Source organism: Cydia pomonella, chromosome 1 (assembly GCF_033807575.1).
Source record: "Cydia pomonella isolate Wapato2018A chromosome 1, ilCydPomo1, whole genome shotgun sequence".
NCBI lineage: Eukaryota > Metazoa > Arthropoda > Insecta > Lepidoptera > Tortricidae > Cydia > Cydia pomonella.
Genome location: NC_084703.1, coordinates 44167088 through 44188985, shown reverse-complemented (window position 1 = coordinate 44188985; position 21898 = coordinate 44167088). Strand labels below are relative to the sequence as shown.

The 21898-nt window shown below is 38.0% G+C and overlaps 1 protein-coding gene across 4 annotated transcripts in view; it reads left to right on the top strand.

Moving 5' to 3' along the window:
• Positions 1-21898, top strand: part of LOC133524474 (rab GTPase-activating protein 1-like) — a 98780-nt gene that overhangs the window by 29821 nt on the left and 47061 nt on the right. For all 4 annotated transcript variants that reach the window (XM_061860522.1, XM_061860533.1, XM_061860514.1 and 1 more), the window contains 5 exons: positions 17811-17995; positions 18503-18637; positions 19319-19414; positions 20660-20820; positions 21041-21143. In XM_061860522.1, coding sequence (XP_061716506.1) covers positions 17811-17995; positions 18503-18637; positions 19319-19414; positions 20660-20820; positions 21041-21143 — 680 coding nt within the window. The remainder of the gene's footprint in view (positions 1-17810; positions 17996-18502; positions 18638-19318; positions 19415-20659; positions 20821-21040; positions 21144-21898) is intronic.

The window sequence follows — 21898 nt, the reverse complement described above, 5'->3', positions numbered from 1 at the left end:
ATTGTATAATATATAATGTATGTATGTATATATGTATTTATTTTATTAGTATGTAGGTATGTATTATATTGTTTGCGTCTTCATTTTGTTGAATTATATGTATATCGGCACTACCCGTTCAATGTTGTAAGTTCATTGTTTCCTGCTACCCAAAGGTTGTCTGGAAGAGATCGCTTCTTAGCGATAAGACCGCCTGTTGTTACCTAACTTTTACGTGTTTTTTCATTTCCTGTCTATTTTTAAATGTATGGTGCACAATAAAGAATATTTACTTACTTACTTACTTACTTACTTGTCTAAAACAATAAAAATTAAAAAAAAATATATATAAACTTGAACATATATTAGTCACCGTTTCTAGCAGTCCGCGTCTTAACCCGCTGGGCCAGACGGACAGTGGCCGGCAATACGAAATTAGCGACCATATTCTGGGTCGAAAGAAAAACGCATGAAAACTCGAAAACACGCGTTTTCCCAAACATAAGACTAATCTAGATCGATTGTATACCCCCAAAAAACCCCATATACCAAATTTCAGCGAAATCGTTAGAGCCGTTTTCGAGATCACAGAAAATTGCTCGTTTAAAGGTATAAGTTATAAGACACATCAGTCATACAATGTTATTTTGATAAATCCCATAAAATTGTTGACGGTCCTTATTCGGACGCGATTTTGAAATGCGCTTAAAAAATACTCAATGAAGAACTCGACTCGGAACGCTGAGCCTCGTAAAAACGAGTCGAGTTTTTCAAATCTAGGCACACAGTTCGCAAGCAAAAAAGCTGACACACAGAGCATTTATTAATCTGTCTTGTATAATTTTCTATTTTGTGTTCGTGCTTACGATTAAATTATTTCTATTCTATTCTATTTATATGCAGGCATTCTTTCGAAAATTCGCGAAATTAGACTTTATATCTTATTAACAATGATTGTATCATCATCACGACTATATATGTGTAATTGTATATATAGTCGTACATACTTACGTCCCACTGCACGTGGGAACAGGCATCCACGTTTGCACAATGCGGATTGGGCACACCAATTACTGTATGTTGTAAATATTGAATTTCTTATTTGGAAACATTCAAAAGCGAATCTTACCAACAATAAAACCTAGACGGATCGATGTTTCGCCCTCGTTAGCCTCTGGGTTGAAAATTAAATCGAATCAATATTTTACAAATTACTACCCACCGGGCTACCGCAAAAACTCGGAAGAAAGAGTATTTATTTTAAATGTACCCTAGTTTGGTCGAATTGTCGTTTTCATACGTCCCTATATTGTAAATTTCATCGAAATCGCTAAAGCCGTTTATGAGAAATTAATATTTTGCTAAAGTCTGGACTCATTGCCAATGTAAAGGGGCAATGGTGCGGCTATTTCTTTTTTATAGTACCAATGCAGGCAAGAGGAGAAAGCTTTTTGGGGTTTTTTGAGATTTTTTTGATAACGACCATGTATCTGAAGACGCATTTTTGATAATCTCTCCATAAATCCTCTTAATAAGTTTGACCCATGTATCCACAGAAATATAACCGATCGCTAAAAATGTAGCGTGGTCTTACTGCCTAGGCTGTAAGGCTTACGATTTCACATTCGCAAAAAGTTTAATTTAAGAATCCGTCGGCTTCAATAAACACCAAACAATGGCTTCCAAGCCTCGATTGGCTCAAAACCGCTTCGTTTATAAAGAATAGTAAATATTATACATTAATATCTTCTCGAGCAGGGCCTTTTAATCTAGATGGTGTTTTCTTTCAGTTATCTATAATCTTAAACAATTTCTGCCACAAAAACAGATGTAACCGCGATAACGCGATTGAAACGATCGCAAATAATAACCCAGCAAAGTTCGATGACTAAATAGCTAAAATGATATAAAGTAAATTCCATGAAATACCTTAGAAATAAAATTTATAACGAGTCACTCTCGCAATTTTGCTCGAATTACTTCGACAAGTTTCGATCCGTTACAAGAAAACATGACACGTTTAATATATTTTATAATACCCAAGTCTCACGGGAGTTGCTTAGTTAAAATTACCTAAAAAATCTTAATACACATTTGTTGTAAATAAAACCTAGCCTGGGCAAACTTTACCTAAACACACATTGCGCATGTCCATGCAACAGGCGTCGAGCGGGACTCAGTGTTGACTCAGCGACCCGTTAGTCAACTGCGATGCGCATGCATATCACAGTGGCGCTGCTGTACTACAGGAGAGGACGAATAGCCCTCATACACTACACTGTGATAGTTGCGGGGTTCAACCGCGTTTTGGAACTCGAGTGCAATCTTACTGTTGGCTGGAATCCTAGGAGGCGATAAGTTTGAAAAAGTTTTGTAAGTACTTTTTTTTATAGATTACACTTTATAATTAATCTAGTTATCACTCATTTGATCACATACCGAAATTTTATAAGTTTTCAAATGATGGATGCGTGGTTTACTTTCTAATACAGCGCCGGCTAATAGTTAGGTCGACCAACCGTGTTACTTAGCTGACAATAAGACATTTTTTGAGATGTCTATGTATATAAGAGTTTCTCTGTACTGCAAGGAAGGACGAATAGCCATCATACACTACACTGTGATTGTTGCGGGGTTCAATCGCGTTTTGGAACCCAAGTGTAACATTACTGTTGGCTGGCATTCTAGGAGGCGATAAGTTTGAAAAAGAGTGGTAAGTATTTTTTTATAGATCACACTTTATAAATCTGGTTATCACTCATTTGATGAATTTTTAAATAATGGATGCGTCAGATGCGTGGTTTAGTTTCTAAGACGGCGCTGGCTAATAGTTAGGTCGACCAACCGAGTTCCTTAGCTGATTTTCAGACATTTTTTTGAGATGTCTATGTATATAAGAGCGGTGATTCTATACTGCAGGGGAGGATGAATAATCATCATACACTACACTGTGATAGTTGTGGGGTTTAAGCGCGTTTTGGAACTCAAGTTTAACATTACTGTAGGCTGGAATCCTAGCAGGCAATAAGTTTTAAAAAGTTTTGTAAGTACTTTTTTATATGTCACACTTTATAAATCTAGTTATCACTCATTTGATCACATACCGAAATTTTATGAATTTCTAAACGATGGATGCGTGGTTTGGTAACCAAGACGGCGCCGGCTAATAGGTTGACCAACCATGTTCTTTAGCTGACAATAAGATTTTTTTTGCGATACGTATATATATAACAGTGGCGCTGCTGTACTGCAGAAGAGGACGAATAAACATCATACACTACACTGTGATAGTTGCGGGGTTCAACCGCGTTTTGGAACTCAAGTGTAACTGTACTGTTGGCTGGAATCCTAGGAGGCGATAAGTTTGAAAAAGTTTAAGTCTAACAAGCCCTTGATAATCTTTTGTCCTTATCCATCATTTTGGCTTTAGTGTTTGTTAGAAAGGGACAAATTTGAACAAAGATATGCTAAGCTTTATAAATAAAGGGTAGGGTATCCGTGTGTTATATTTCCTCGATAGATGTCTAGCCATTTTTAAGGCAAAACACATCATCTATTACCAGTCGTCTCTAACTTTTGCGTATAAAATATTAAAATTACTAATAGGCATATCAATAAGATATCGAATATACGAATCGTTCCAAAATATATTTTACGCCAGATTTTACCATCAGATATTTTTCCGCTATTTGTATTGAAAAATATTAAATACTGGCTAGCTTAATATTACTTCCATAATAATAATTCATTTTAAAGTTTCGTTTTATTTTGCGAATTCATTTCATTTCGTTTTACATCCTGACGTCCTTTGAATCACTCGTCATTCAATTAATAGAGATCGAAAACAGTTTTATCCTTTTGAAACCGTATGAAATGTCGGTACATTTTATATTGTGCAGATACCGACGAACTATTAATTAAATGCATCCGTCTGTCAGTCAAACCGATGCGGATATTATATGCTTCAATCCAAAATTGACAAATAGGTATATTTGGTCCTTTCCGTTATACTAGTAGGTACAAACGGACGGCGTAGACGACGTACATATTTTAATGATTCGCTTGCATTATTTAACTATATCTCAATTTAATATTAATGAATATTGGAACGAAGTTCCTTATTGGACGGTTATCGGATGGGCTAGGTGAAAAAAGTGTACGATTAAGAAATAATCAGAATTAAAATGAGAATCAGGGTGACGGACACGGAAGAACATGAACATAACAATTTAACGTAACGTAACATACTATAACATAACACAACATAAACATCTTAACTTTGTTCCAACGGAGTATTTATATTTATTTAGTTATATTTATTTATTCAACAGTATTCCACGACCCTCACCAATTATATGAATATACTCGTAACTACTTATGTTGTCTTAAATATGAAATAGGTGGTAAACGTATTTACCACCAATACGATACAAGGAAGACAACATTATAGTTATATTCATATAATTGGTGAGGATCGTGGAATACTCCGTTGGAACAAAGTTAAGATGTTTATGTTGTGTTATGTTATATTATGTTACGTTACGTTGTGTACATGTCGTGTATAACAGGTATGTCGCGGTTAGTTTTTGCTTACTTACACATTCTCAAATATTATTATTAAATCAAATCAATCAATTTATTTATTATAGACAACATAATGGTCCACATAATTGTTAGTTTAGAACTTAATCTACATGTTAGTTTACTAACGCTAATAATAAATTAATAAAAGTGATTTGGCCCTCTGGCTCATTTCGCACATCGGAGGACAATCAAACTTATTGGCTATCATGCTTATAATGCTGTTGCCACTTCCGCGTACCCTATCAAGCAGCGAGGCAGTTTTCTTGCACCAGACGGCATCGAAGCCATCTGTGCGCGCATCCGCAAACATGGAAGACGCGTTGCAAAACCGCGGGATACTCAACAGCATCCTAAACGAATTATTGTATTGGATGCTCAGGGCATTGTAAGCACGTTGAGTATATCTAACCCACAGACTTGACGCGTACAGCGATGTACAGTAAGCCTTGAAAAGCCTAAATAAGCCCAAGCTTAAGGTAAGCCTTATTATTATTATAAAAACAATAATAAATGCGTAAGTGTCGTGGAACACTCGTTTGGAATAGGAACGAAGTTAAGAAAGGGTCGCGACGATAATAAAACAAAAATGTCTAAATTTATATATGCGCTTAATGTACTAAAAACTAATACTAATTTTAAATGTGCGTTATCTGCTTACTACGCATATGCGTACGCATGGCTCCGCTACGCCGTGGTGCTGTGGGGGGACAGCACCGAGGCCGACCAGCTGTTTGTGATGCAAAAGATATGTGTTCGTATCTTAGCTAATGTGCGTATCCCAAACAGTTGCCGCCCATACTTAACAAGCATACAACTAGTCCAAACAAAGTTACGAAGTCGAAAATTGCGTTCCAGCATTGACATACGGGCCTTACGGGCACTAAGAAAGGTGCTAGTTCAGTGGTGTCAATCGCGTTGTGGCGTTAGACTGCACGATTGGCTCGAATTCGTGTGCGTGACACCGCTGTACTGGCCCAATTCTTATCGTCCATAAGGCCCGTCCTTAGATACATATATATGTCAATGTGTTCCAAGCATTTCCCTCTATACCATCCTATTACTTGGCCTAAAATATAGTGAATTGAGAACGTTCTCGAGAACGGCCCAACTATACGTGATAATAATCGACCTTTAAAGTGATTCGCCTTTTATTACATGAAACAAAAGGAATATTTATTTTTGTTGTAGGTGACAAACAAAACATGAGACAGTATTATTTTTCTGCGAGTGGTAATCAATACAACAACAACAAGACAACGACAATGGTTTTTGAACAATGGTTATGGCGGTCTTTGTTAAACTCTGTTTATCAGTTCATAATAAATAGAAAGATGAAACAAGATAACCCACTCAACTCCGGTTGCACGGAGCGGGTGAACGGGTTAACGAAAAATAACTGGATTTTACCTACAAAGGCTGCGTGCGTACGCCAGCTCCTTGCACCCGCGCCAGCTAGCGGACGCCTTTATACGTACAGTCACGGACTTAAATTGTTGAGCCATTTAAGGGTTACTTTATATTGGACATTTCATACCGTTAGTATTAATAACCAAATTACCTTGAACCCAGTGAATAAAATAAATGGCCCAACAATTTAAATCCGTGACTGTAAGCAGCAGAAGGCGTGCTGTTCAAAATGCTCCAAACACAAATCTATTGTTAATAGAATAAGAACGCATGTACGGTGAGTGTGAGGAAGAGCGGCACATTAAATGTATTGCTGGGAAGACCGTATTAACTCGTATTTATAATTCGTATGCGTACTCGTACCTCGCTTAGAAGCAATCGGAAAATAAAAGCTTGACTCCTTCTGCTTTATCCGACTTTATCTAAGCGCCACTAACCCACTAAGCGCCACTTGCACCATCCCACTAACCCGGGGTTAATCGGATAAACCGGTAATCCTGTGTCAAAATGTACTGTTAACCATGGTAACTCCAGGTTTAACCGGTTAACCCCAGGGTTAGTGAATGGTGCAAGTGACCTAAAACCTGGAGGGTTAAACCTGGAGTTAGATAGGCAATTGAAATTTTGTTTTAAATGGATTTCTTATACAAATTCCATACTGATATTTAACTCCTTATTCCATAAATAACGATGCTTTTACCGAAATTGTAAAGTACCCTCGAGACATGCTAATAAATCATGTTTTAAAAAAAACACATGTATTTTACTTTCCGCGTATTACTCATATACGAAATGAAAAGAAGAGTGTTTAACTCGGGTGAAAGGCATCATTTAAGCCTCGGAATATTAGCGCTCTCACTGAGTTCGAGCACCAAACTACCTCGGCAGAAATTAATGCCTTTCATCCCTTGGTTAACAATCTACTATTCATAAAATTCATACTATACAGAGTTGGACCAAGCACAGATTTTTCAGTAACAGAATTTGGTAAATTCATTCATTCAGCAGTTTCATACTAGCATATTTTTACGCGCGTATACTGTCGTTTCGGCGGTACTAGCTTATACGCGCGTTACATTTCCCTACACTTGTTTTTTACGAGCTTACGCGCGCGTATTTTTCCTACATTTGGTCTATACGAGCTTATACGCTCTTACGCATATGCTTGTATAAAACGCTAGTCTGGAACCGCCCTAAACGTTCCATTACCCCGTTTTCACGTGAGAAAACAGGTGAAAGCATCTTCGCTCGGTTGCTAAATATTATTACCGTTTATTCGTGAAAAATACTTACAATTTAAGAATGGCCCAGATCATAACCCGTACACACAGCAGTTTATTAAAAAAAAATAGGCAAAATGAAGCTTAAATCCGCACCGAAATCCGGACAAGAAAAGCCCTAACAGAGCATTTATTTGAGGTAGATTCAAAATTCCCATCGCAATATTTGTTGCTACAATTCTGCAGGTACTCACTATGCCCTCGTGTCAAAGGGGAGAGTAGGGAAGTTCCGTATATTTCAGTTGAAATAACCTTTTACATAAAAAAATCAGAGTTCAAAAACAGTATGCTATATCATTTTATGATTTTCATCAGAAGTTCCATAGGCGTCGCCAGGGGGAGCAGGCAAGTATGCTAGGCCTTCGCGATACCAACTTGAACCAAATTTTAAAAATAGGCACTAGTTTATACGCAAGCGACTATCGACCTGACAGATCAAGAGAGAGAAACTTCTTTTCTCGCTATGTTTCCTTTAATCAAAAAGTGGTTTTTAAAATATAAAAATATATTTGGCATATATATATATATGAAATATCATTGATTGGTTTGAACCGCTTTGGAAGACAACACTTACCGCCAGGCTAGCTATGCTTTCTATGCATATGCAGGGCAGAGGTATATCGATATCGAGTTTTTTTATTAACGTCTTAACGACCGTAACGGGCTCTCTTTCTACTCCATGCTTTTTGTTGTTTACTGTTTGGAATATAAATTTACCACGCCAGCGTTTAAGGCCGCCCTTATGACCATGAGTGTTCGTTTGGGTATTTGAACAAACTTATGCAACTAATCCCGAGAATTGACGTAGGCACTAGTTTTTACGAAAGTGACTGCCATCTGAGCTTTCAACCCAGAGGGTAAATTAGGCCTTTCTGGGATTAATCCGGCTTCCTCGCGATGTTTTCTTTCACCGAAAAGCGACTGGTGAATATCAAATGACATTTCGTAACACATAATTCCGAAAAAAATCATTGGTATGAGCCGGGGTTTGAACCCGCGACCTCCGTATTGCAAGTCGCACGCTCTTACCGCTAGGCCACCAGCGCTTCTATTATAGGACATTATTACACAAATTGATTAAGTCCCTCAGACCGTCTAGCATGAGTTGCGTTCTCGCGCGTGAGTCTATACTTGAAGTCGCGCAAGATGTATGGAGTCGCGTGCGACGCAACTTATGCTAGCAGGTCTGTAAGCTCAATAAGGCTTCTGTTGTGGGTTCTTAGATAACCATATATATAATATACATACTTTATTACATAGAAAACACCCATGACTCAGGAACAAAATGAAATATTCGTGCTCATCACACAAATAAATGCCCTTATCAGGATTTGAACCCGGAACCATCGGCTTCATGGGCAGGGTCACTACCCACTAGGCCAGACAGGTCGTCATATGTTTATATTGTATCAACTTGTATCCAAATCTTTCCCATCTGTTCACAATTAAATATTTTCCGTTACAAGTGATTGGCCGACTCTCCCCTACGCAGCTCGCCTCATGTTTTCGTTATTGTGTACAGATTTCGATCATTCGCATTAAACATGCAAGTTCAACCGTCGGTTTTAGGTTTGCTGCGAAAAACACATCTGTTGTATATGCTTTGCGTGTGATATGTGCCGTTTTAGGCTGTGCGACTGGCGAACGTTGAAGAGGTAAGGTTATATACATTATGCATTGCTGCAGCGCGAATTGACATTATAATAAATACATATGCGTCGCATATCGGTGTGCAGGGTTGCCGTTTATGTTAACCCAACTATGGAGAACAGAATAGGGTTATGATTTAGCAAATACGAGTCGCATCTTAGCCGCCGCCATACAATAGAGATTAAGCTCTTATTTCAAAACATTCAAGTAACATATAATAACAAAGATTTTATTCCGGCACTATAATGTTATATCTGCAACGCAGGCTTCGTCAGATGAACACAAACTCAGTATCAGCTACAGGCGTCGTCGTCACAAAACAATACTGCGGTAACATCTGCAACAGGCTTCGTCAACTACTCTAAAAGAATATATTACTCGTAATACAAAGAAATTAGAGCGAGTAGGAATTTTACATACAAACCCCTACTTGCTATATTTTCTTTATATAACAACTTTTAGCCAAATACCAGACAGAGATATATATATACCTTGTGTCATTCACGAAGACGCGTGCTTTGACTCATATTGTCATGTTATTAAAGGTTAGATTGAGACAAATCTGCGCGTCATTGTGTATGACACGAACTATATTACGCAAATGTTTATGTCAAGTTTCATGTAATCTAATCATGTACCTACTCGTAATTTTTTTTTTATATTATACTACATTATTACACAAATTGACTAAGTCCCACAGTAAGCTCAATAAGGCTTGTGTTGAGGGTACTTAGACAACGATATATATAATATATAAATATTTATAAATACTTAAATACATAGAAAACACCCATGACTTAGGAACAAATACGAGTATCCATGTGCTCAACAAAAAAATGAAAAATGAGAGCATAACTTCGATTATATGGAAGCTACTTTTGGCGGCGGGTTCGTATGACTCTGATAATAGCCACTAAAGCCTAGTCCGTCTTGTCCATGCTGCAAAGCTGGTGATCCTGGGTTCGAATCCCGCAATATACAAACCCCGACTAAGGCCGACTCGTATTTGTACTTACCCTACACACTATAATGTTTTTGCTTTTGTCTCTATCTAGAGGAAATACCTTTTCTCCAACTTGCAATGAAATGTTGACATGACTTACCTACTTCAGATTAGGTCCGGAAATACTACGTATTCGGTGCGATGAGTGATGAGTGATGTGAAGCAACCTTCTTTTGTTTTTAAACGTCAAATTGTGATAAAACGGTTGACATTCAAACATCAAATAGTAGAAGATTCGTAATATGTTTTTAGCTGTGTAAACCTACGAATAAAACAAATTGTCTACAATATCTATTTTATATCATTGCAAGTTTGAGAAAAGCACTAAGGGGCTGTTTCACAATGTCCAAGTAAAATCCTCAATAAGCTACTTGCCACTTATCTGACGAATAAAGTCAATTTGGCGTTTCACAATCTTCAAGCTTAAACTGGTAGATAAAGTACTAAGTTTTGCATGAAGTTTTATCTGGCAGTTAATTTATTTCTTAATTATGTAGCTATCCAATACTTGGACATTGTGAAACAGGCCCTAAGTATACAAATCTCGACGAGAAACGGGTTGCCGGCCACGTATCCCTCTTTCCCCCTCTCGGCCGTCTATATCTACTTGGTCTGCAACCCTTCGTTTCCCGGCCTCTATAGTAATGTACTATTTACTCGTATATTAATTATGCTATTTTACTGAAAACACTTTGCAAGCAGCTTTTACATTTTTTTATTTTATATTAACAGTCTCCGATCGAATTTAATTTATATTTACCTGTACCTAAGACAAGCACAGGTCAATAGGACCGAGCAACTTGGCTGATCCCGATGGTTTATACATAAGTTTAAATTTAAAAGATTTTAACCTAGGTCCTAGAATGCTGTTATAATGTTCTCAAAAGTTTAAATATTTTCATTTGAAGTTAAAATATCGTGTTCTTGCTGCGTTACCAGATGTGCAATATGCAATAGTGAATCTGAGGGCCTCTGCTAGTTGATGCGGATTATCCGGAACGGGCGCCCCGTCTAATAAGAAATTGTATGAACAGCGCTAACGGCGCGGGCGCGTGCGACGGATTTGGCCTGGGAGCAGGACCCGCGAGCGTGCGCACGCGTCAGCTAGCGGAGGCCCTAAGTCTTGAGGGGCCCACTGATTACCATTTCAAACTTTTCAAATAAATAAACATTATAGGACATTCTTCTTCTTACGCAGGTTGATTAAGTCCCACGATAAGCTCAAGAAGGTTTGTGTTGTGAGTACTTAGACAACGAATTATGTAATATACAAATACTTAAATACATAGAAAACACCCGGGACAATATCTGTTCTCACCACACAAATAAATGCCCTTACCGGGATTCGAACCCAGTACCAACGCCTTCATAGGCAGGGTCCCTACCCACTAGGCCAAACCGATCGTCAAAGTCGGTATGATTATTATGATGCTTCTTTGACATTACCTAATCTAATTCTTTAGCTGTTTTTTTTCATAACATATATATTTTACAATGACTTAGATTTTTTTAAATATTTTCACATATCTCCTAAGATTTTTCTCGAATATGAATTAACCATTTATGCATTAGGTATGCTATTCCCATATTATTATGCTAATTGACACGGATGTAAATGCATTTTGATTTAAAAGACTTCAATAGCACGTTTTTACAATGGCAAGATGGAATCGTATCCTACGAGTGTGTACCACTACCACCGTCCATACAAAACTGTCTATAGGTACCTAAACCTTACTGTCAAAGCAAAAGATCTACCAATGTCAAGTTAAAAGTGTTTCTGCTGCTTATGGGTATCGCCAGGAGAGTTGAGGTGAATAATTAGGATAACACACACATCTACACAGCTATTCGCGAAAACGAGCAAAAAAAATCCTTAAAGAAACTTCTGGTCCGTTTTGCAGTTGGCGATTCAACTATCGGTAAGAAAAAAAGGATATCAATTTCAAAAACTCCCTCATGCATGAGTTTGTTGTTGTGTGCGTGCGTGACGTCAACTCTAGTACCCATATACATAGGTATATGGGTACTAGAGTATAGACCTAGACGTCAAGACGTCATAATTTCATAGAAGATTAACGTTTAAAAACAAAACATTAAGAAAAAGAGGAAAAGAAAAAATGATGGGTGTGTATGAGTATATGTGACGGAAAGGACTGGTAGAGAATGCCTTTTGGCATTAAGTCCGCCTTTTGTACGATAAGTTTTCTTTTGTGCAATAAAGTTGAAATAAATAAATAATAAATAAAGGAGTGTATTGTTCAGATATTATAGATTTATATCCGTGCTGTCAAAATCGCTGCCAACTTATCTTGGTCAAACTCTATATGGGCTGTCATGTAAAATGTTTTTAGATAATTTTTGGAAGTATAGCAAATTAATTTATTTATAAATGACATTTAAAGTAAAAGTATATTTCTTTAATTATTTAAACTAAGCCCAACCAAAAGGGACTTAAAGGAACTGTCATAGGAGCGTCGAATGATGGCTCCTGGCTGGAGGTATACGACACTTGTCATAGATGAACCTTAAGTGTTAGCAGTAAGGTTCACGTTCAATTATCAGTGCGTACATATCGACATGTGACGCCCACCGTTTTATCTACGAGAGATAAACGCCATGTGTATTTGAGATAACTCGTAATGGACATTGTTTTTAATGGTCATACCAGTTTTTGACAGTTCGTACTGTGAACGGCTGTGGATTGTCCACCCTCCTGAGGTCTTCTTAAATTTTATTGTATGGGAAGATTCATAGTGACGTTAATCCGCTAATAGTGATTGGTGCAACTTATCCTTACGGTAGTTTAGTGTGATTACACTATTTAAAGCCCGTTTCACAATGTCCAAGTAAAGTCCTGAATAAGCTACTTGCCACTTATGTGATGAATAAAGTCATCGTTGGCGTTTCACAATCTTCAAATAAGCTTCACTGGTAGATAAGTGCTAAGTTTTGCTTGAAGTTTTATCTGGCAGTTATTTTATTTGTTAATTAGCTATCCCATATTTTACTTGTACATTTTGAAACAGGCCCTTGCTAAAGTATAGTGTAGTGCTGAGGTCATTAAATTCCATACGATTCTCTCCACGGAAAAGAGGCGAAGGTTTAGTCAAAGTAGTAGTCAAGATGTTCGTCTCTTGCATTCGCAACAATATTTAATGTTTAATTTTTAACAAAAAGCTGTCTGTCTCTAAGTATCTTGAAATATTGAACAACTGGAGACGCCTTGTCTGTAATTTTCTGTACACATCAGTCTGCCGATTTTTGCGGGGGAGGGGCACGTCAAATGTGTGGCTATTTGTACGTAACGTACAAATAGCCATGTCAGATAAACGTCAGTCCATACATATGACCATTGGCCGACGTTTTCGAGAGAGAGATAAGCTCTTAAAGGCGAGTCCAGTTGATAAATCCTCCAAGCCTAGTGTAGTGTAACTGCCGGGTAGTGTAAGGTTTTGTGAAAAGGAATGTTTTGAAGGTAACTTAATTGTAAAACCCCCAAGTTACTAGCGCCAAGCATCCATAGGTAGGACTGTACTGCTTTAATAAAGCGATACTATGGTGGAATGCTTCGTATAGGATTCGTTTGAAGCAAATTAGTTGTTATTAAATTTATCTTAATCAATTGCCCGAAAAAGTATGATATATATTGAATTCGTGTATAAAAATTGTATCCCCAAATTGTACCTGAACCAAATAATAAGAATAAGTTTACCAAAATTCACATATTGATCAATGTAAAAATATGTTAACGCAGCGGTAAATGCCTAATTTTTCATACAAATCAGGAGATCAAGGACCACTGAGTTACTGTGATTAACAATATTTGCAGTAATTATTTATTGAACAAAGCTATCGGGATTAATAGCTGTAAGCCTCAAAACAGAGAATGAAAGTAATGGCCAAGTATTCTAAAATAAGCATTTTACGAAAAAGTGTCAAAAACTTTTGTACAACAAGAATAGAATTGTCCTTATAGTTTCTTTTTCTTGATAACTTGCACACGTTTTTGATGAGCCAGTGTTAACATACATACTTATATCAAATAATGTTACGCCGACAGAATACAGACAAACATGCCAGTCGATACTAAACCTTACTTTTATTTCGTTTCAATTTCCTCATCCGCAAGTTTTGCTGAAAATCGACGTCACTTCGTAAAAAGTGCGTTAAATAGTACACAAAAATATCCGAAACAGCACCTTATTAAAACTGAACAAACGTATAAATTTGATTGTCAATATCACTGCAGCTCAAGTGCGCTCCACGTCACACAACAGAGCACTTACCAGACGGAACATACAAAACGCGGCAGCTGCACGTTGACGCTCTCATGTGGATATCCCAGTATGAGAGCGAATCGGCTAATTTTAGCTATTATACGTCTACCTTTACAACTTCGTTACCTACATACCTCTAGCGGTCGGCTCCCGTCTACGGCACGTATCCAAAGTATCAATGTCGTTTAAAAAGCGGTTTCGTGGAGTATAAAGTAAAATAATAATAATATCTGTACAAAAAGTAATAATATCCCATCAAAGACATAAATAATAATAACTAAATATTATAGGACATTATTACACAAATTGACTAAGTCCCACAGTAAGCTCATAAGGCTTGTGTTGAGGGTACTTAGACAACGATATATATAATATAAAAATATTTATAAATACACAGAAAACACCCATGACTCAGGATCAAATATCCGTGCTCATCAGGCAAATAAATGCCCTTACCAGGATTTGAATCCGGGACCATCTGCTTAATAGGCAGGGTCACTATCCACTAGGTCGTCAAAAATGTAAAATGAGAGCCAAGTTCAATATTAAGAATATGCATCTATATGGGTGCCAAGGTCTAGTTCCCTTGGGATGTAATTAAAGTTCAAGATTTTTTTTGGCTAGTTTTTATAACAACAAAATAAATCTTAGAAAAGTAACATATACAAATACAATACCCTGCACGGATAGGATGGTCGCTTTGTTATCACCTGTCGACATGTTAGAAGGTACAGGCATGGTAACAGACGATAAAGAATCGACCATCTTAGCCCTAGGTCGCCATTAGATATATAGTAGCGGCCAAGGTGTTCCCAAATATCTGAACACGCCTGTATCAAAGCGCTAGAGTGCGTGTTCAGATTTTTGTGAATACCTCAGCCGCTGCGATATATCTGATGGCGACAGTACGTAAATTACCAAGTGAACTAAAACTTGACACCCATATAGATCTCTATTCTTTTGCCGGCGAAGTCAGCAACGACGCATATTCCTAATATTGAACTTGGCTTTCATTTCACATGTATGTTTTTAATGTGTGCGTTATCTCCGAATGAGCTTTTACATAAATTTGATGGAAAGAAAAACAGTAGTAACCGCTGCAAAAAGTATGCTGGGTAGTGACCCTGCCTATGAAACCGATGGTCCAGGGTTCGAATCCCGGTAGGGGCATTTATTTGTGTGATGAACACAGATATTTGTTCCTAAGTCAAGGATGTTTTCCATGTATATAACTAAGTATGTATTTATCTATATACGTATATATATATCGTCGCCTAACTAGTACACATAGTACAAGCTTTACTTAGTTTGGGTCTAGGTCGATCGCGTAAGATTATCCCCATTGTGATGCTGAGTGGGGATCCTGTTTAACATCTTAGTAATTTGTGTTGAGTGCTATTTTACAGTTTTGTCAAATATTTGTAAAAATGATGATGTTAATAAATGTATTTTCACTCTATCTTTCTTTCTAATATTTATTTATAAAAGAAACAATACCTTTTGTTTAACAGATTAGAGGTTTAAGCTCAAAAAATCACCTCAAAAAATTTCAACGAGTTATATAAAGAACTCAATGACCCAACCAATCGGTCATATACCGCAATGTCGGTACGAAAAAAGATTATTAATTCCAAAAAACTCCCTCATGCATGATTTTGTTGTTGTGCGCGAGTCTTCTATGCCAGTTCTCGCACCTTATACATGAGGTTACTCAGTCCAATTGCAAATTATTGAGTGTCCGGGGTAAAAATGAATTTAGGGCTGAATATAACTGAGTGTTTAGCGTGACGCATTGTTTTACACGCAAATGCTCCCTTTATTATTTAAAAAAAGTATTGGACGGCATTGCCCCTGTGGTCTCGGAAAAGGCTTGTAAAAATCGGGAAAAGGAAAACGTACGCAGTCTGTATGTGCTAGTCTTTACCTCATACCTTATTCATTGTTATCGTGATCGCAAGGCACATGATTATGGGGTCCCCTATATAACGCGGGTACAGGAGCGCCTACCCATTCCGTCGGTAGCTGAACGTTCAGGCGACGCTGACGGCGCACATCAGGGGACGCAGCTTGCCGCTGTGTCTATCTCCTAACCATGGATCAGGAGGCACCGACTTAGGTATTCTATATACCCTGAACTTGGGCTTGTAGCTTTATAGATACAATTCTTGTTATTTTCCAAGTTTTGAGGTTAGCAATTAACTCTTACCATTACAGAAGGCACCGTCGCCCTAGGTATTTCCTTTACCTAGAAATGTTTGCTTAGTGTGTTATCTTAAAATACACATTTTTTGTTTTCTTTGTTTCTTAGACCAATACTCGCCATTTTTTATTTCAATTTTATTGTACTTGAAATTTCACAATTTGTTTCATCTCTTCTGCGCGTACAGTATAAGGTACCTTTTGTTACCCTACGTATTTTTTATTTATTTTTACGTTACAAAAGTTCCCATACATTCTACGTTACTGTCAGAAATTAGGAATAAACTTGCCATTTTTTATACTTGCCAAGTTTCGGGCTATAATTATTTACTTGAAAGTTCCCGAATTTTTTTATTGCTATTTTCAACGGAACAGGAGACATCGCTGTCTGAGCTTCTTTGCATGGGATTTCCTGTAATCGCCATTTTATAAACTATAATATAGAAAATAAAATTGATAAATTACCATTAACTTGATTAACATCAACTACTAACTAAAGGAGTTTTAAATATATATTTTTTTTGCGGAATTTATTCATTATATATGTCTTTAAATTTAATAATAATTTTATTTATTAGCCGACAGTCTTGCTGCCGATTTAACTTAACATCAAACTCTCATGGATGAAATCCTTGAGCTTGATAAATATTCGGATTCTCTCAGACGGTTTCAGACGGATGTTTTTATTTTGTATATACAGTTTTTTTTTTCATATGGACCAGTGGCCAGTGGCGTAGCGTGCCTTGGCCGGGGCCCCGTATAAAAAATTGTTTGGGGGCCCTTAGGAAGGGTAAAGATTTCTCACAAAAATGCACGTTGTGGCCCGAGGGCCCCGTATAATTGATACGGCAGATACGGCGGTAGCTACGCCCCTGATCTGGACATACTCCGCTGTCTCCGCTAGGTGAACTATGTAAAGTTAAGAACGTATTATACCTACATTTTATCATTTTATTAAAAGGATGGAACCACGGAACTGTTTGGAAAATACTTTATAATCAGAGCAGGAATGGAACAATGCCAGTCTTTCAACAAGTCAACAAAAACAGCGTTCTATATGTTCCTATTCTTTCTTTCGATACTATCGATTTTATAAATATACAAATAGTAGTAATTACTTGTGGTAAATATTCCGAAATATAAAGGTGCCTATTACGTATGTAAGAAATACCTTTCGCAACCCTTTTACTTAAAAGAAATGTAAACCGTCCTACTTAATTTATATCGAATTGCCACAGAGATTATTTTGATCGATATTATTCCTATATTACTTCAAAATAGAAAATAGGATTTTTTCATGTATGGCTGGCTCGTATATAACCTGCCTTGCCTTGACCGACAATCATACTAAAATGTGCAATAAGACTAACCCAGAAATCACGAACAAGAATAATGGTATCATTTACTAACAGACTTCCCTCTTTGCAGCCTGTTTCGCAAAGGCGTTCGAGCGCACGCTGCCCCGCTCAATGGCTTCGTCTGTCGTGGGGGAGCTGAGCGCCGCGCCGTCCATGACTGGGTCCCTAACTGACAATCTCCCTCCATGCGCGCCCCCCATGCAGCTCATGCATGTGCTCGAAGTTACTGTGGAGATCAAGGAAACCGATGCTAAGGTAACTAGTATAGGCCTACGACTGGGCCGCGAAGTCCATGACTGGGTCCCTCACGGACAACCTCCCTCCCTGCGCGCCCCCCATGCAGCTCATACATGTTCTAGAAGTTACTGTAGAGATCAAGGAGACCGATGCTAAGGTGACTAATCTGTAGGTCCACGACTGAGCCGCGAGGAACATGACTGGATCCCTCACGGACAACCAACCAAAAACAAATAATTATCATATCGGTGCTACATACGGGATACGAATAAAAACAAGTTATGTCATATGTTCCGTTATGTTCCCGAGAGATAGGGATGCTGTTAAACTTAGTTTTTGCTTATAATAAAAACCTACTAAGGATCGCAAATCTACTAAGGAACTTCTACGTAAAAGTAACGCGAGTCACGATTCAATTTATGGGTCAATTTATTTAGAATTAATTAACACCCCTTATTGAATGAACACCCTCGTTTGCAAAATTTCACTCCCTCCTCGTTGCGCAATGTACTATTATTTCAACAGGGCACATACAGCCACGTACCTAAAGAGCGTCTGGGCTTCAAACTGCGCGGCGGCATCGACAAGCAGGTCACCATCAACGTCCAGCAGGTCACCAGCAGCTCCCAGCCGGTCCAGGTCGAGGGAGACGAGTTTCAGGTGAACATTTACCCCGTCATTCCTCAATACTAGTGAATCTTAGGAGAAACTTCACCACATCAATAAAGTTATAACCCGAGAACATGGACTGATTTCCAGGTGAACAGTTTTTTTTTAGTTTAGGCATAGAGAAATAAGTAACATAGAGTGCTCACTCCATACCTCAGTTTTGGTACAAGTCAGCTGCAAAAATATGTATCGAGAGAATCGTCTCATAAATATGGTACTACGCTCTTATTACACTGGAATAAGATGCTATGGGACATATTTTTACACTTGACTGTACTAAAACGCTTATTGTTTTCTTAGTCGACATCTAGCGTCAAGTAACGGAATTAGCAGTACCGATACCAAAACTAATATATGGAGTGAGCACTCTTTGTTACTTATTTCTCCATGGTAGGTACTTACTTGTAGATTAACCTATTATAGGTAAAAAGTTGACCAAGGGTCTTTTTTTTTTAAATATTACATTATCCTCGTAAGGCCCACGGTCCTTCCTATAGTACTTATTAACTTCTACGAAATTTAAATCATTTTCAAACGAAATAGAGTTGCATCTATTTTGTTTCCTCCTTCCTCTACATTTGACTATCTAATTTCGGATTGGAGAATAATCTTTATCTCATTAATGAATAACTCTGAATCCCCAACCTATCTTAACCTACTTGTGTTATCCAGGCACCATATGGAGGTCTATACATCGAGCGCTGTTTTGGCATCCTACTGGCTCCAGCGCGAGGTGTTAAACACCCGGACATGAGACTCCTAGAAATGGTAAGACTTTAAACCCTTAAACGGTGTCAGGTCTTATGTAAAATTGAACCCTCTTCTTCTTCCTCACGTTGTCCTGGCATTTTGCCACGGCTCATGGGAGCCTGCGGTCCGCTTGGCAACTAATCCCGAGAATAGGCGTAGGCACTAGCTTTTACGAAAGCGACTGCGATCCTTCCTTCCCAGAGGGTAAACTAGGCCTTAGAGGGATCAGTCCGGTTTCCTTACGATGTTTTCCTTCCCCGAAAAGCGACTGGTAAATATGAAATGATACTTCGCACATAAGTTCCGAAAACTCATTGGTACGAGCCGGAGTTTGAACCCGCGACCTCCGGATTGCAAGTCGCATGCTCTTACCGCTAGGCTACCAGCGCTTCTGTAAAATTTACCCCTATCACTATTTGTAATAAAGTTCAAAATCAGGTGGGTAAGTGGGTAGTTATAAAGGCTTAATGGAGGGTAGTCTTCGTTTTGTATCATTGAGCTCTTGAGACTCCTTTTTTGTGCTATAGGAGGCAAATTAGCACATGAAACGCCTGATGATAAGTAATCACCGTCGCCCATGAACACCAGAAGGGAGTTGCAAGTGTGTTACCGGCATTTAAAATGGGAGTACCCTCTTAAACTTCGTAGGCGTCCGGAAACACCGTGGGCGACCGTCCATTTCAGAGTTCGCAATATAAAGAGCGTACATTACGCCGATAATGAAGATGATGATGTCCTCCCAGACGTATCCGTCGACGGCGACATCCTGACAAATAAAAAGGGTCTTAACTATTACGTGCATGGGCGCGGACGTGGCTTGTGAATCCAAATCTTGTTTTGAAAGTCCGGCAATACGAAACACAGTAGAGTTGCCCAGATGCGTTGTATGAAACCGGTCCCGAAAACGTACTAAGCTCAAAATAAAATAGGGCCACTAAGCGTGTTGAACGTTAAGTGAAAAACAGAACGTGAAAACAGGGTGTTTGGTGCCTCGTTTGCAAATAAAATGGTTGTTTTATTTTACGCCTATTAAGTATTGAATGTATGATATTGGACAAAAACGAGAAATGCATTGTTATTTACCGTATTTATGACAATAACAATTACTTAGTACGTTTCCGGGACTGTACTCCCGAAAGAAAAAATGTTATCGCAAGGCAGTCTCCACTTTATGACTTTGTTCTACCAAGTTTAGGTATTTATACTCTGCCTATTCCGATCACTGGCAATTAGGTACTTTAACCTTCTCCAATATTGATTCAGGTGAGCGGCTCCTCAGGAGTGTCAGGGTGCTCCGGCTGCGCCCTCTGGAACGCCGGGGACTCCGCCCTAGCCGCGTTCAATGTCGCCAGCGGTGACGGGGCGCCGTCATACATGTCCATAGCTCTCGACCTGGTTATAAGGGGCATACCGGATCCGCTGCGGTAAGTCATGGCGGCCATCTTGGAATTAAGTCTCTCACACATCTCTTAGATTTTTTTTGAAGTGAAAACTTCTCCGCAAGCTTCGTTGCCTAAACACGATACTCGACTGAAAAGCTCTGTATTGTACAATATAAATAAGGATAATAAATAATATACTATACACACACTGCGCTAAGATGAATGAAAATAGTACAATAATAATACAACTCTATATTTTTAGGCTGGTGATTGAAACTCCGGTGAAAATCTACCCGCCGACTGAGCGCTTTTGGTACTACTCCAAAAGACCGCTGGTGCAGCAGTTCATCATCAATTTGAAAGAGGTTAGTCCTGAAAAAAAAAAACAGTTTATTAAATCGAAATCAGTTTATTCTCAAATACGTTCATCAGATTGTTTCTAATGAAGTTGTTATTGATCTTAATGCAATTATAGTTTTCATTATACCGAACTAAAGGTACCACTACTCGAATGCGACTGGTGAAATAAATTTTGTAAATTGTATATACATTTCACGAATTGTTGAATATATGCGCAAACTAAACTTGAAGAGTGGAGTATATTTTTTTTGTTTAAAAAGTATAGTTTTGTCAGGGACTGTCTCATTTCAAACATAAATAGAGAGAATCATACTGTCGTTGTTTTACGCTAGTAATATCACCCAAAAAAAGGGATGAGTATAGTTCTTTTTTCATATGTACCGACAAATTGGGTTGGCCCATTGATGTATAATTAACTAGATTCACATTCAGCCCAAAAAATAGCCCCACCAAAAGTAACGCCCGAAAGGCTTGGGCATGAATTTTGCTCCCAGTCTCGATTCGGCCGTCGACAACGACAACTATTATACATGGCGAAATTTTCTATGAAAAAAATGCAGTTAAAATAGAAAAACGACAAGAAAAAAGGATGGCATATATCTTTTTAGTGAGTTCTATTGATATTTTAACAGAACTAATGTGAAGTCGTAAATTCATGGTATTTAATAATCTTTTCACTGTTATTTTGACGATAATACAATGATGAACTGACGAAAACGTCATTTAACCATAAAGTATTCAATGTTTTCAAACGTGCGTT